The 16,453-nt window shown below is 41.3% G+C and overlaps 2 protein-coding genes across 9 annotated transcripts in view; one reads left to right on the top strand and one right to left on the bottom strand.

The window, feature by feature from the left end:
• The window catches only part of ctnna2 (catenin (cadherin-associated protein), alpha 2), a 1,471,852-nt gene that overhangs the window by 894,107 nt on the left and 561,292 nt on the right, over nt 1-16,453 (bottom strand). The window lies entirely within an intron of this gene.
• On the top strand, nt 5,796-7,940 carry lrrtm1 (leucine rich repeat transmembrane neuronal 1). Its single transcript, XM_041198175.1, has one exon. The coding sequence runs from the start codon at nt 6,005-6,007 to the stop codon at nt 7,580-7,582; it is 1,578 nt and encodes a 525-aa protein (XP_041054109.1). The 5' UTR covers nt 5,796-6,004; the 3' UTR covers nt 7,583-7,940.

Below are 16,453 nucleotides of genomic sequence, written 5' to 3'. Positions count from 1 at the left end.
AGAGGAGGTCCACTAGATTGATTCTAGAGATGTGGGGCTTGTCTTATGAGAAGAGATTGAGCAGTTTAGGCCCATATTCGCTAAAGTTTAGAAGGATGAGTGATCTAATTGAGGTATATAAGATGCTAAAGGGGATAGACAAAGTAGACGTGGAACGGATGTTTCCCCTTGGGGGCAATCTAGAATGAGAGGCCATAGTTTTAGGCTAAGGGTGGTAGATTTAAATCAGAGATGAGGAGGAATTACTTTTCTCAAAGGGTCGTGAATTTGTGGAATTCACTACCTCAGAGTGCAGTGTTGGCCATTGACAGGTCGGCGGGCAGGCAGCTGATTTCACTGTTCACCCACGTTCCTAAAAATTTAAATGGACCGGGATGACATTGGGGATTTCTCCTGATGTCATCCTGCGTCATTTTTCCCTTGGCAACTGGGCCCCAACCACAAATCGCCGAGGGGAAAATCCTGACCATTGTCAATATTCAAAGCCACAGTGTCTTGTTCTCTCTGGGGATAATAACTGGGCTGTGTGTGTGTATGTATGTGTGTGCTTGTGTGTGTGTTAAAATCAAGGCTTAAGATTTAATTCCTGTGTGGGTGCACATGGTTTCTGCATACATGGCTCGAGATTGGTAAAGGGCTACAGTGCAAATTCGCTAGAATAATACTGGGCTTAAAAAGTTAAATTGGGAGGACAAGTTGCAGAGACTTGTCTTGTATTTCCCATTTTGAAGGTTGACGTCTTATCAAAATGAGGTATTTCGAATGATTATGGTATTTGATGGAGGGGTTATGGAGAAACGATTTCCTCTGATGTGGGAATGCGGAACGAAAGCGCATAATCTTAAAATTCGAGTCAGGCTATTCAGGAACTAAGTCAGGAAGCATTTTGCAATCAAACGGTAATGAAAATCACACCCATAAAAAGCTGAGGAAATTGTGACAAATGAAATTTTCAAGATTGAGATCAATAGATTGTTGTTGGGTAAGGTTATTGCTGGGTTTTTAAAAATATTCTTTCATGGCATGTGAAAATTGCTAGCGAGGGCAGCATTCGTTGCCCATCCCTGACTGCCCTGATGGTGTGCCACCTTCTTGAACTGCTGCAGTTCATCTGGTACGACTTTTCTGTAGTGGTTTGGCACAACTTGGTGGCTTCCTCGGCCATTTCTGAGGGCAGTTAAGAGTCAACCGTATTGTTGTGGGTCTAGGGTCACATATAGGCCAGACCAGGTAAGGATAGAATATTTCCTTCCCTAAACTAGGTGGGTTTATATGATAGCCGATGAGAACTTCATAGTCACTGTTAGCGAGACTTGTTTTCAATTTCAGATTTATTAATTAATTGAATTTAAATTCCACCACCGGCCATGGTGAGATTTGGAACCAAGCCCCCAGAGCGCTAACCTAGGCCTCTGCATTACTAGTCGGTTGATAATAACACCACAACACCATCCCCCCTTGGTGTCATTTTCATATTGCTGGTCTCCTGATCTCTAACAGCCTTGCTGTGGAAGGTCACGGAGTTGATTCCTGCTGGAAGAAATTATTCTTTCACTGCCTAGTAGCTGGTTCATAGCAACATTGTTTGCATATGTTCCCTTCTTAGACATAGTTGGTGCTTAAACTGGGGGGAATACAGGGAAATAGCCACGGTCCCAATTATAATCCACATTTTTTGAAACAATGTTAGCAGTAGCGAGACAAAAAATCATAGCACTGAATTTAGCATCTTGTTCTCACTGACACCAGGACTTATGCCACTTTGGAGCAGATGGGGAAACAGGAAAAGAATGTTCCCATTTGAAACATACAGGAACAAACATAAGTTGAAAATCCAGGGTCCTATGCCATCTGTAGGTTTGTCAGGTAAGGAGAAAAACAAATCCCCATTCACTGCCAGTCCCACTGTTTCCTCCTTTCCCTCTCAACCTTCTCCACCCTTAAGTTCCATTTCTGACTCAGCTACACAGGAAAGCCACAGATTCCCCTCCCCATTCCCCTCATGTCCAAACTGCCCATCAGTATACTCATACCAAACCAGCAACTTTCCAAAATTATTCGGGTGAGGCCTGGTCATGAAAATTGTTCGGACCTTACATGGGTTGCATTGGGCAGGCAGAGATTCCCAAATGATCAAATCACAAAAATGTAAACCCAAATTTCAGCTTGAATTAAAAAAAAAGGAAGTTTGGATCTTAATTTTAACTGACAAACATCTATCAGAGGAACCAAGCTTAATAGGTTGGAAAATATTCCCCAAGTGAGATACCTGTTGTGGGGCAAAATTATACTTTGGGGTTTTGTATTCGCTGGTCTCTAATCTGAATATATAAATGGATGGATGAAGAAAGAAATGAAGGACTTACATTTATATAGCACCTTTCACAACCTCAGGATGTCTAGAAACAATTCACAGAAAGTAAAGTATCTTTGGAGTGTACCATGGTTGTAATAAAGGGAGGCACTATATCTTGTTTGCACACCACAGGAGGTCACTAAAAGCAATGAAATAATGACTAGCTAATCTGTTTTAGTGATGTTGGTTGAGGGATATATAATGGCCGGAACTCTCCTAAACTTGTTTGAATGTTGCCACGGAATCATTTAAATCCACATGGAAGGCAGACTCGGTTTCACATTTCAACATAGAATGCTGCACTATTCCCTCAGTACACCACTGAAGTGTCAGCCTAGATTATGTGCTCAATTCTCTGGAGTGGGCCTTGAACCCGCAACCTTCAGACTCAGACATGAGTGTTACCAGCTCCTAAAGAATTGAAGAATGCATCCTAAATGTATCTGCATATTCCTGTATGAAAGAGAAGAAAAACACACATAACACACTGCAGCTCATCATATCTGGAGAACAAAAACAGAAAGATGAGATAAAATATTCCATAACATTTAAGAATATATATTTTTTTGGTGATCTTTAATGTGAAGTAAGTGTACGTGAAACCCGCAGCTGAATGATTTGCTGATATTAGTATCTAGACTCATGGCGATTTGCGTGAGATAATTGATAACTGCTGAGCGTCCGCAGAAGTGAATGAATTAACCACTTCAGGAAAGACAAAGAGAAAACTGACAATACAAATAAATCAGAACAAACATGAACATTTGTTTTTTCTTTTGTGATGAGAGCTTTGATTATTTTGAAGTTTTACATTCTATGCTCATCTCACCATTAGGTAAATTTTAGTTGTTTATTTCATGTTGAGGATTTACATTGCAATAGCCATCCATAATTGAGGTGACATTATAAACTAAGTGAATCAAGTCAGCTCCTGTTTTTATTCATTCCAACCCCATTAGTGAGCCTTCTGATGTATACTGACAGGCTTGCTTTTTGGCTCCTTCATTAGCAGATGATTTGCATTAAGCAGCTTCCCTTAAAGCACTCATTAGAATAAATTTTTTTGAATGGCTCTGGGAAATATCATTTTATGGTCAGGGATGGGGATTTATGGATTATTTTTTCCATATGGGCTGTTGCTGCCTAACTACAGCAAGATTTGACAATTTCCACTGGGATTGCCACAACGCTTCTCAGTTCACATTCTTGCAGAGTGAGCAGTGTAATGTGCCAGGAAGGGACAGTGAGACAATTATTGGCCCAGATTTTGCAGTCAGCGGCGAAGGGATGGTGCTTGCTACTGACATTGAACAAAGCCTCACACAAAGATATAGTGGGCTCTAGAGCATCAATTTCCCTTATTCAGACATTGCTTTCAAGGTAATGCTCTCTATTCAGGATCTAGGGCATCCAGAAACAGTGCAGTTATCAAGCAGGCCGAGCAACCAATTAGATTGAAGTATTCTCACAGACAGCAAACCAGGAATTAAATTTATAATTGAAATACCTTTTTCATTATTTTAGAAGTAATGGTATTTTATAATGGTATTCTGAGGGAATTACACCATATACCTACAATTAGTTTTTTGGTGACAGCGAGATTATTCACCAGTAATTATGATTGAACACACTATTAGAAACACTGCTGTGCTTCATTCAATAAGGCTTAACATACTCGAAACGTCAATTCTTTTCTTCTCCGCCGATGCTGCCAGACCTGCTGAGTTTTTCCAAGTAATTCTGTTTTTGTTTTGGATTTCCAGCATCCGCAGTTTTTTGTTTTTAACATATTTAATAGTTTTTACAGCAAGAATAGTGCACAACAAATTGAAGTTCATGTCAAATCGCTGATTCTATGTTGATTGCATCTGTGAAGACTGCAACATTGCACCTGGTGGAGAGGGTATCAATGATATCAGCTTCTGGATTCCCGTCTTCAACTGCACTTTAAGATGCCAGAAGTTGCTGTTTGTTTTACACAGCGATGATGGCGAGGTGAGAGCTTCGCCGTCATTACAACAGCAAACACCGGGCCACTATATTATTGAAGTGCCGCCAGAGGTTTTCACTACATTGCATGAAGGGGTTAATCTGGGTTTAACAATATTAGCTGAGCCTGAAAGGGGTGGGGGGTAACGACGACAACCAGCAATTAGTAAAGGATGTGCATCATCGAAAGTGTAAGATACATCTGTAATGCACTTTGCTTAAGACTAATGCACAATGTTACATTCATCACTCCTGAGCCATGCATATTTTACATCAATTGGAAGGTTTATTCCCCTCCCCCCCACCCCTACCCCTTGCAACAGCTGTTTCTTGATACGCCGAATGCTGCCTCCCACTCCAAGTCCTACCGGAGTGTATTTTCCATTGCTCCATGCAAACGAACGATATAATGCGTTCTGGATGTTGGTGGTAAAATAAACGCCGTCCGCTGGCTGCTTCATTAAAGCCCTGCTTTTATGCCCACCCTTTTCAATCTGCCCATGTTTGACATACCACTGGGAAGTCTGAACGATCATGAGTGGCTTACGACATTCTGTCAACACTCAGCACGTCGGCTTGCTCTCGCAGTGCAGTGCTCTGTTAAAGGGAGGCAAGCCATGCTCCGCGATCCATCTTGCTCTTAGCAGCACCTAACAAGCGAAGGAAGTGCACCGGCGGCGGCGGCGGCTGGCTGGCTGGCCAAGCGGACCTTATAAAGCTGGCTCCACCGATTAAAGGTCACACTTTGGTCAGTGGTCATTTCCAATCATGGGACGGTGATTCGAGCCGACGGATCTGAATGATTCATTCAACAAGGGGGAAAAAGAGAGTTTGGGAAGGTGTCTGAGCAACACAGCGTCGGCTGCAGTCGCTGAAAGAAGAGACGAGAGGATTTATCGCCCCCCCTCCCTCCCCCCAACCACCCCCTCTCTCCCAACTTCCCCCCCCCCCCCCCGCCCAAAGAAAAAGGCACACTCGTGTAAAAAGCCACGAAACTTGCCAGTGTGCTCAAGTCAACTGAGCCCGGACTTGGGGAGCCCTATGGTCTGCCTGATTCTTTGCCGAAGGGGCACAGACCAAGGTACTGACTGATGTGAGCCAGCTACTTTGAGTAGGGGGGGGGGGGGGGAGGGGAAAAAAAAGAGGACTGGGATTCACCCACACTGGGTTTCCTTTATTTTTTTACAGTCTAACTAGTGTGAACAGACACAAAAAAAAACGGGTGACTGAATGGAGCCTGTCACTGTGCGGAAAAGGATGGGTAAGATTATTTTCGTTTGAATCCTTTCATTAAAGCAATCTCGTGTCTCCTTGCAGCCTCTACAATGAAAAAGATCAATTGACGCTTAGATTTTCTTTTTTTTCTCCTTTCTTTCAAACCTCCCCCCCCCCCCTCCCCTCCACCCCCCTCCCCTCATCCTCCACCCTGGATGTCAATGAGGCAGGAGATCCACCTGCCCGAGTCAGGAAAAAAAAACACTTGTCAGCTCCTCAAAAAAACAAACAGCAACAGCAGCAACAACAAAAAAAATTATGTAAAAAAAAAGTTTGAAGATTCGGAAGATTTGATCGGTATAAATTCAAAAGGAGGAAGAGGCACACACACACAAAAAAAAACCCCAAACTCCAACAAGGGATTGGAGGTTCTAACTCTCGCTAATGGATTTCCTTCTTGTGGGTCTCAGTCTCCAGTGGCTCCTGAGAAAGCCTTCGGCGTCGGTGGTGTGCGCGCTCGGCTTCCTGTTGGAAATGCTCCCCGCTGCTGAGAGCGTGTGCGCCGGCCAGTGCCGCTGCGACGGGAAGCTGGTATACTGCGAGTCCCAGAGCCTGAGCGAGATGCCGCGGAACCTGTCGGGTCTGCAGGGTCTGTCCCTCCGCTACAACAGCCTGTCGGAGCTGCGCGCCGACCAGTTTGGCGGCGTGCTGCAGCTCACCTGGCTCTACCTCGATCACAACCACATCTACTCGGTGGACGGCGCTGCCTTCCGGGGGCTGCGCCGGCTCAAGGAGCTGGTGCTCAGCTCCAACAAGATCACCCAGCTGCCCAACTCCACTTTCCGGCCCATGCCGAACCTGCGCCATGTGCAGCTCTCCTACAACAACCTGCAGTCTCTGGAGCCCGATCTCTTCCACGGGCTGCGCAAGCTGCAGACGCTGCACTTGAGGTCCAATGCACTCAAGTCCATCCCGGTTCGTATATTCCAGGACTGCCGGAGCCTCGAGTTTCTGGATGTGGGATACAATCAACTGCAAAGCCTTGCACGGAATGCGTTCGCGGGTTTGTTGAAACTAACTGAACTCCACCTGGAGCACAATGATTTGGTGAAAGTAAACTTTGCACACTTCCCACGGCTCCTTTCCCTGAGAACCCTCTACATGCAGTGGAATAAAGTCAGTATTGTAGTGAATTCTTTGGAGTGGACTTGGAACCACCTAGAGAAATTGGACCTCTCTGGGAATGAGATTGAGTTTATTGAATCTTATGCCTTTGAAGTAGTGCCTAACCTCAAGATACTTCAATTGGATTCAAACCGCCTCACCACCATCGAACAGACAATTCTGGATTCGTGGAAATCTCTAACTAGCATCAGCCTTTCTGGAAACAGCTGGGAATGCAGTCGGAATATATGTGCTTTGGCCACCTGGTTGAGCAGTTTTAAGGGTCGTCATGAAGGCAGCCTGTTGTGTGCCAGCCCTGTGCATACCCAGGGTGAGGAGGTTCTAGATGCCGTGCATGGCTTTCACATATGTGACGACCTGGTCACAAGCACGCTGCCCATTTCAGACATGACCAGTGTGCCAGAAACAGACCAAGGTATGACAGCAATCAGAGATGCTTCCAGCATATATGTCACACAGGATACAACGGGTTTAAAAACCACTGATTTAATCACTGCCACCAGTGTGCTTTCTCATGATCAACAGGAAAATACCATTCAGGTTCACAAAGTAATCACTGGCACCATGGCGTTGCTTTTCTCCTTTCTGATAGTGGTGTTGGTGCTCTATGTCTCATGGAAGTGTTTTCCTGCTGGCCTAAGGCACTTGAGGCAGTGCTTTGTGACACAGCGCCGCAAGCAGAAACAGCAACAAACTATGCATCAGATGGCTGCCATGTCCACACAGGAATACTACGTGGACTACAAACCCAATCATATTGAAGGGGCATTGGTGATCATTAATGATTATGGATCATGTTCGTGTCATCAACAGCCAGCCAGAGAATGTGAAGTGTAATTTTCATTCTACCCCACTGGAAATGCAACAGTTGCTGCTGGACATACTGCAGCTAGAGACTGGCACACATAAAAGGACCACTTTACAATACTGAGTATGAATGACTTACACGTACTGACTCCAACAAGCCCTGCACCGGGGTCTTTCAAAAGTCCAAACAATATTTAAGCTTCAATGCGTCTTTAAAACCTTTCAAATCATCCTCTGTTCGACTGTCATTTGAAATTTGTAAAAGGAAAAAAATGTATATGTAACTCTTCTCACCAGTTTCTTATGATATTAAATCCACCTGTAAGATCTGGGAATAAGGGAGTTCAAGGCTCGTCAATGATGTAAGTTAATCAATTTTGTAAACTACCCTGATTTAAATAAATATTTTAAAAAATGTTATTTACATTATTTACAGCATCAGAATCAAGAATGACAGCATACCAACATATAGATATATATTATGTATGTGGTGATGGGTGAGAAAAATGCACTTCCATCTAGCAGCGTGTGATTTATTTTTCCCCTCAATTTATTGCAGTAAAACCCTGCATTTCCTGCAGGGTGATCACAGTACGGCTAGGCCTAAATCACTCTTATTTCCATGTCTGCAACGGGTTAATAATTAAAACTAAACACAGATGTACATCTGTTAGATTGAGCACACCCTCATCATCTTTCTCTAGGTGTGTGCTACCTGAAACACTGCAGCTTACAGCCAAAGCAGGGCGGATAGTAGTATCTTGCTGCAGTGTGTGGGTCATTTCTATTAATAATTCTGTACCACAAATGTCTACATCTCCCCAGAGGAACAGAATGGCAATAATAAATAAGCAGCTTAACAGAGATACCTGACAAGGAAAGGGAAGTGAAAGGGTAAAATTTGGGTCTTTATTTTTTCTTGAGAAAGGGACTAATTTTTAGTTCATAAATCAGGGCTATTTGTTAACACTGGCAGAAAAATATCAATTATGCATATTATACCAATGTCAATGCTTCCCTTTAAAACAGATATTGTTGGTATATCAATTTTAGCTATATATTTAAAACTTTATCTTTTCTAATGTTATTTTTATGAATTGAAAAATATTTTCATGCTTTAAACTACATCGCTCCAAAAAGGTCTAGTAACAAAATCCTGACATTTCTTCTCATTAATTTTTCCCTTTTCAAATACAAGTTTTTCACATAACTTCATGAATATGAGATAATTTCAACCCCTTTGCGACAGAAAAGGTTAAATCCATCTGTGCATGCTGCATACATTCTATATGCCTTTTTCCTCACTTCTTTGTTTTCTTCCATAATCCCCTTTTAACTTTATTTCTTCATTCTTGATCGTTCTGTGCGCTTCTCATTTGAAATCCTCTTGTCTCCCATTGGCAATCTATAGCCTTTTTGGCTTCCACTTACGTTTTCACTAGCTTCAAAATGCCAAGAGTTCTAATTCCTGAAGCCAATCTCTTCTTCCTTTCAGGGCTGAAGGCACTCAGAATGCTAGTAGTAATTTCTCCGACACCTCTCTACATTGAGATGTCAATTATATTCTCAGTTCCAGTTGCTACAGTGAAATTGCAAGCAACTAGCAGCAACAAAATGTGCCAGGGAGCCAAACAGCAAAAGAAATGTACTCCAAAATGGCTGCAACTTAATTCTGGAGCCAAAGTTGGTGCCGGCTCAGTTCCAGTCTTTATAATATTCTGCATTAGCACATTGGTTCCTCTGTCATGATCTTTCAGCATGGCATTATTATTATGCTTTGCTCCAGCAAATGACTTTTTAAAGCCTCACCCCTATCTCTTTCCCCTTTGGTTCCTTAGTTATTTGTCTAAAATAATATTTCAATGAACTCTCCACTGAGTGCTTTTTGTCTGCATTGTCTTTCTCCCCCAATATTTTCTAATACTTTCATTGTTGCTTCTGTTTCTTGGCCACCATCCATTGTCCTCTTAGCACTTAGGCTTGCCAATTCTGCTACACTGTATGGACCGTGGAGCTGCCAGCTTTAAGAATTACTTATAGATAGCCTTCTTAATTGACACAGTTTAAGTAGACCTGCAGAATAAAGCATTGGTGATAGTCTAAATATGTTGAGATAGCAGCACAACTGATTTTTAAAAAAAACTCTTACAAAATTCAGCTAAAATTCCATGCCTCACAGACCAGTCTAAATGAAGGTGTTATGAAAGCTGTCGTTGAAAAAAATCTCAATACCGGCATCTACTGGTGATTGCCTTCCTTGCTGGCATTCAAATGTTCATTGCTAATTTACTTCCTCTTTCTGTTCAGTCTGCCATCGTTTATAGCATCTGCATTTCACTATCTGTTATTCACTTGTGATGAATTGCAGCACAATATAAATGCTGACAAACAAGGCAAAAAAATTTAAATCACACAAATGAGCTAGCCTGAAGATCAAATCTGAGTTTACTAAGCCCCGAAAACACTTTAGCAAAGAGCTTTGTTAAGGTTAAGCTCTTAGGAAATTATATTACATTTAATTTCGAAAAGGTCTACCTCATCCACACTGCTGCCCCAGCTCCCCACACACAATTTATTTGTTTTGGTTCTATAGAACAGAGAGGGAAAATAATCACTGAGGCACAGGCATCAGCAGAGAAACTGCAATGGTGAAGGTGATGGACATGCGTTTTAGAAAACAAACTTCCCTTTGCGGAGCAACAGTAAAGGTATAAACAGTAGATTTATAGCCTCCTGCAAAGCTAATTTATTAATATGTTGTAAACATTTATTTCCTTCTACCGACAGGAGATAGGATTTGGTAAAGCAATTTGCTTTACGAGGGAGAAGGAATTAGTTTCAGCAAGGACACTTTCTTTTCACCCTCTAGTGCTCGCCTTGAAAAAATTGCTGAACTCTCCAAGGGCAACCACAAGCATTACTATCACTTGCCACTGCAGGCCCTGAGAGTAGTGGAGGCAGATGAGTGTTAAAAAGCATGGATCAGTTTCTAAGACACAAAAATACAGATATCACATTACCCATGGGAAGACTTAATATCCATTGTTTTTTAATATCAATAGCCATTCTTATTTCCTTTGAATTATTTTATTTTTCAAGCCTTAACAATTCAAAGTGATAAACATAGTAGCTTGTATCTGTTTTTGCTCTCCATGAAGCTGGGCTTGGTTCCTTTCTTAAAAAACTTGAAATATAGTACGTGCAACATCAATTACTCAAACCTACTGAATGTTACAAGGGTATTTACTGCTGAACTCTCAACATTTTTACCCCAAAACTATTAAACAAAAAAGATCTGCACCGGTGATGGAATCTATGACCTATAAATATTATCTCAATTTTTCAAGCTCATTCTTTCAGGTCAGAAAAAAAAATCTTGAAATATACAGCAAGAATTTCTTTAAGGCAAACCAAAATGCTGGGTATTCAGGTTTATCATCATCTCAAAGATAAATGATTCAGGCCAAGCTGTTCATCAGAATGCCAGTTCTGAAGTATGCCATATCTGAATAATCACACTTTCCAGATTTGCCCCTTGCAGATCAAATAGGTTCCAAGATGCAGTCCATATTCAAAGGTAGTTAATCTCAACCAGAATGTTGGTGGAGATGCTGTAAGTGGCTTTAGTACCCTTGAGTCAGACAGAGGAGGGAAAGGGAGCTATAATTGGGCAGGCTCCCTGCTCCTGATCTTCCCAGTAAACTTCCCTGAAAGTCTGATAATGTGTCTGAATATTGGGCTGGGCTGGGATGTGATGCCCTCCATAGTTAAATAGTCCAACCTGCACAATTCTTACAGGGGTAATGGATACTTGAGTGAGGGACTGTAAGGCAATGGACACCTGTAGTACTGTATGTAATTAAACTATTAACACCTTTAAGAGTGAGGAATAAAATGACAAAATTTTTCCATGTGCCTGCTGGCTTCATTAGACGGCATAATGAAGCTGATACTGGCCCTATTTTTGCAACAAAGTGATTAAATAACTTTATGGAATTGATTTTTACTAGAAAACTTAGCACAGAGATTCAATCAGGGAACAATCAGGAATTAAATCAAACGTCGATAGTAAAGTATAGGGAAAATCAGTGCAATTATACAAGGTAAAACTTGAACTCTGCTTAGGTTAACTTGGAATCATTAATTTTTATAAACTGACATATTCCATTTCTCCTAAATATTGTTTAGACATAGCGATTGCCATCATTTAAGCTCCTATGTACATAACATACTTCATTTAAGTAAGCTTGGACTGTGCTATATGAGAGGCAGCACCATAAATAAAAAGCATGAGTGTTCAGTTTCATTGCCTCTGCTGGGTGGAGACTGGATGGTAACGTTCTGAAATCTGGGGTTGGATCTCTGACCTTACCGATTCATTCCTGCTCCCAACTCAATCTACCATTTCCAAATGGTTTTGGAAGTAGATGGCATTTATTTGGTGTCCGACAATGTACATGGGTGCAATTTTGTGTTAGTTTGAGTGTTCTGTGGACTGCTGATTTGTACTAGGTGTATTGTGGCCTAATCAGTAGTCTTTACAGAAACAGCTGCAGGCCCCTCACAAAAACTATTGTCTTAAGTTGTTTTTCTATAATCAGGGGGAACACAAAAGCTCCCCATGGTCTGAAACAAAATCATCCTACTTACTGCCGGTCCTCCTCTGCTCTGCTCTTACAATTGTCTGTCCCCTACTCAACCACTTCAGTTCCAACTTGCTCAGAGGAAGAGCTGTTGGATTGTCCCTAATCCAAATGACAAGCTGCCTGTGAACTTCTGGTTCACTGCTTGTGGCGCACCAATCTGATGTTAATGAAGTAAAAACAGAAACTGTTGGGATATACTCAGTAGGTCAGGCAGCATTTATGGAGAGAGAAACAGGGTTAATGTTTTAGGTCAATGACCTTTCATCAGAGCCCTGTCCATATTATCCCATCTCTGTGCTTCTATAATTGTGTCTCTGCTTTTGGACCAGATGAAAACAGTTCCGTACATCACTATTGTCTCTGGATGAAATTTTCAGCAGAGCACCTTGATCTTTCTCCCTCAGTCCTATCCCGGCACGTTTCCACTTTTAAATGTGTGCCTCTGAGTCCCTTGTTCTGTTTACTTCATATTTAATTTTTTAATTGCTCCCAGCATCCTCTATTGTTCCCTCTTCCCCAAGGTCTAATTCCAAACTGAGATAATAACCGGAGGAAAGTCGCTGCTACTAATCCTACTGAGACCAGCTTTGACCCGTGACTCGTTTACATCATAAGAGCAATGGTGCCACCTAGTGACTTCCTCTACTAACTGTTTACAGTGAGAAAAGCTTCAGTTTGTAAGTTAACTAAACACAATGTAAATTTTAAACAAATAATGCAGTCTTTACTTAATAATATGATAAATAAATGAGTTTTAGATCTCAATTTTTATCAAATATTCTGTTCTTACTAATTTTGAAGTACTGTACCATCTTAATGGCATAAAAGGTTAGTGAACTAATCTTTACAAAAGGGGCCTGGACCTCTTCCCAGGACCACCCAATTATAAATAGTCATGTAATTTGAAATTACTTTGACATCCTGGCAGCCTAGCTGTTGCCATGGCAGTACAGCCAATGTCCATAACAAAAGCTTCTTTCTCTCTCCTTTTTGTTTATTATGGTCAATCTGTGGAGCCATATCACATTCAGAAATACTGAGAACAAATCAGAATCTTATCAACCAAGTCAGAAAAATTGCAAACATCATATCAATGGGGCTTATATGGTTTTCAATGTAGACATGCTTTGTTTTTTTTAACCTAATACCCCTCTTTCTGAGTATTGTGTAAAATAACTTTGTTTTCATTTTGCACATTTACACTGCAAAGTGGACCCACCACCTTGGTATGTGAAACATTGTAAGTGCACAGTTGTTCAGAAGTCACTAATGTAACTTTAGATGAGCAACCCTGGTACATATACAGTTAGTGCACCGTCATGTTTGCACTGAGGTGTCAGAAATGCAGGGTCATCCTGCACAGGTAGCTTATACTCAACCTCCGTGTGATTAAATCCATGGGCCGGCCCATGTGTCATCACTTGCACCCAGGTGTCACAGAGTCAGTCCAGCAGATACTGCTGCTATGCAGGGTTTGAGTGCTTCTGACAGCAGTGGTGTCAAGTCATTTAGAACTAAAAGGGTTTGTTACCTTGAGGTAATTCCATATTGAAAATTAAACAGGTTCTCGGCCAACATCTCTGTGCGTGGTGGAAGTGAAGGAAAAACTGACACCTGTGCAGAATTGTCTGCATGGCATACATACAAGAGAAACCCAGCAGTGATATGAACCTGCACTCCAGATAAGTGTCAGGCAAGAAATCATCTAGTCACCAACACTGCTATTTTTTTCCCCTTAATTACTGTTTCCTCCATCTTTTAATAAAGAGATTATTATTTTGTTTCACTTTGAACCATCAGAAATTATCTGACAGTCTCTGCCTAATACACCGTGCATACGAACAGAACTTGCAAAGATCGTATGGCGCTTTCCCAAGTAAAATATATATATATAAAGAAACACTTTTGCCCAGACATTCTACATTCCATTTAGTTCCAGCTTCAATGCTCGGTGTCACAGTAATTACGGAAGCTCTGTCTCAGAGTTATTGTTCACAAAAGGTGCTGCATGTCAGCATATGAAGCATGGCCTGTGCACGGCAGTGTTTATTAATGATTTTTGAGCTCCGCAAGTAAAATGTTTGTCCATTTAAAAAGACAGTGGATGTTCGGCGCAATTCCATTAAAACAAACTCTAAAAAAAAAGAGACCTTTGCCGTGTACATCAGAAACGGCAGTTTTACATCATGATAATGAAGCAGGAGATGACCTCTGGGCTATTAAAATGTATGGTCATTAAAATAAATGCAGTTTTCCGTGTTGAAGTTTCCGCCCCATTCATAATGAGCAAGGTAGCAGAGCGTTGTGCACAGCCATACTCTTTAAGCAGGGCTAGGCACATACATATTGATTGGGTTCAGAAGCCTGGAAAACCACCTTAAAACCTGCTGGTGTAAGATCAGAAAATATCTGAAATGCTAGATTCCTTGGGCATCCTTTTCTCTGTAGGGTTGGAGAAGTTTCAGAATTCATTTTTGAGTAAGGAAGTCCCTCCCTGCCAAAATAATGTTGGTTAAAAGCTACTTAGGAGAATAGTTAAAAGAGCAGACAATAACTTGGATAGCATTGACAACACAATATATAAAAGAGCTATAAATTCAAATATTAAAAGACACACCATCACCTACACTATTGCCTGCAGGATAGAAAACAGTAAAAGAGGCTCTTATAATGTCATTGTTCATTTTCTATTATCTTATTTACTATTAGAAAGGAACATTGGATTTATGTGTGAATAACTTGAATCTGAATTCTACCTCTGACAACAGTCTCTACCCAACCACTTACCTTTGGGATGAAATCCTCTGAATGGCATTTGCTAAAATGCTATGGAAGTGCTATACTCTGGATCAGAGGTAACTATGGACAGTTAATAATATTATGCCACCATCAAATATGCATTTTTAAAACCAAGATAACCTAAATTCTTTAAAACAGATATTATTTTCTGGACTCATGCAATAGAGTCAAAAGAAATGCTTTCAGGAGAGTGAACCAACTCTGTGGCAGAAACAGCTGTGTGTGGCAGTAGCTATTTCCCCCTACCTGTCAGCTCCAGATATGAATATATACACATATCACAGTGCAAAAGAGGCCCTTTGGCCCATCGCGTCTGCACCGACACGTGAGAAACACCTGACCTACCTACCTACCTAATCCCATTTGGTTAATCCCACTTGGCCCATAGCCTTGAGTTCCAGGATTTTGACCCAGTGACAGTGATGGTGAGTGACTTGGAGGGGAACTTCCAGGTGGTGATGTTCCCATCTTTCTGCTGTCTTTGTCCTTCTAGATGGTAGTGGTCATGGGTTTATATATATGAACCCAACTCAGGTCAGAACCTTAAAGTTGGTGATTGTCATTAAAAGCATATGCAAGATATTCCCAAATACCACATGCCAAAAAAATATCTGGCATTGTCTTTCTTCAGTAATCTGCTGTACACAGGTTTTTTTTCACAATTCATCCACTGCATGGGAACTAGTTAGAGAAATCTTAAGTATGCAACATATATAGAAAAGTTATTGAGCACATACATGAGGAAAAGCTTTTTTTTACACAGTGATTGGTTAGGATCTAGAATGCATTGCCTGACAAGGTGAGTGTGTTGAGTCTTTCAAAACAGATTTGAATCATTAGCTGATGATAAAAAAAAGTGTAGGGGTATGGAATAAAGGTAGGGGACTGGCACTTGGTGAATTATTCTTTCAACACAGACATGGCGGCTGAATGGTCTCCTTCTCTGCAGTGTTACTTTTCTGAAAAGGGACAATTTTCAGTCATCAAGGCACTGCATATGAACACTGCAGAACAACAGCAACTTGCATTTATATAGCACCTTTAACGTGGTGACGAGTTCCGAACTGCCCAGGAGCTTTCTGGCATATTTCAGTACAATTTTCAAACCAGTTAATATGGTCTCTGAATATCCTGGCCTGGGTTAATGATCAGTCATTACACATAAGACCTTACTACTTTTATTGGTGCAGCAGCTTCAACTACCTTGACCTTTTTATAGCCTCTTCAACATCGAGAAACATCTCAAAGTGTTTCACAGAGGACAAAAAGAGAAACTGAGCATAAGAGACTGAAATGCAAAGACCAAAGTGGTCTGCGAGGGCAGAGGATTTGAGGGTGGATTTTCCCAGGGTGATAATAGTTGTTTTGAAAAAGAGGACAAGGAATCATTTGCAGTATCAGCTAGATTGGAAGGCAGCTGGTTGTTCGTCACAAAAATCCGATCATGATTCAAACC

Source organism: Carcharodon carcharias, chromosome 1 (assembly GCF_017639515.1).
Source record: "Carcharodon carcharias isolate sCarCar2 chromosome 1, sCarCar2.pri, whole genome shotgun sequence".
NCBI lineage: Eukaryota > Metazoa > Chordata > Chondrichthyes > Lamniformes > Lamnidae > Carcharodon > Carcharodon carcharias.
The sequence above is the reverse complement of the archived record's forward strand: the minus strand, read 5'-3'. Positions and strand labels throughout refer to the sequence as shown.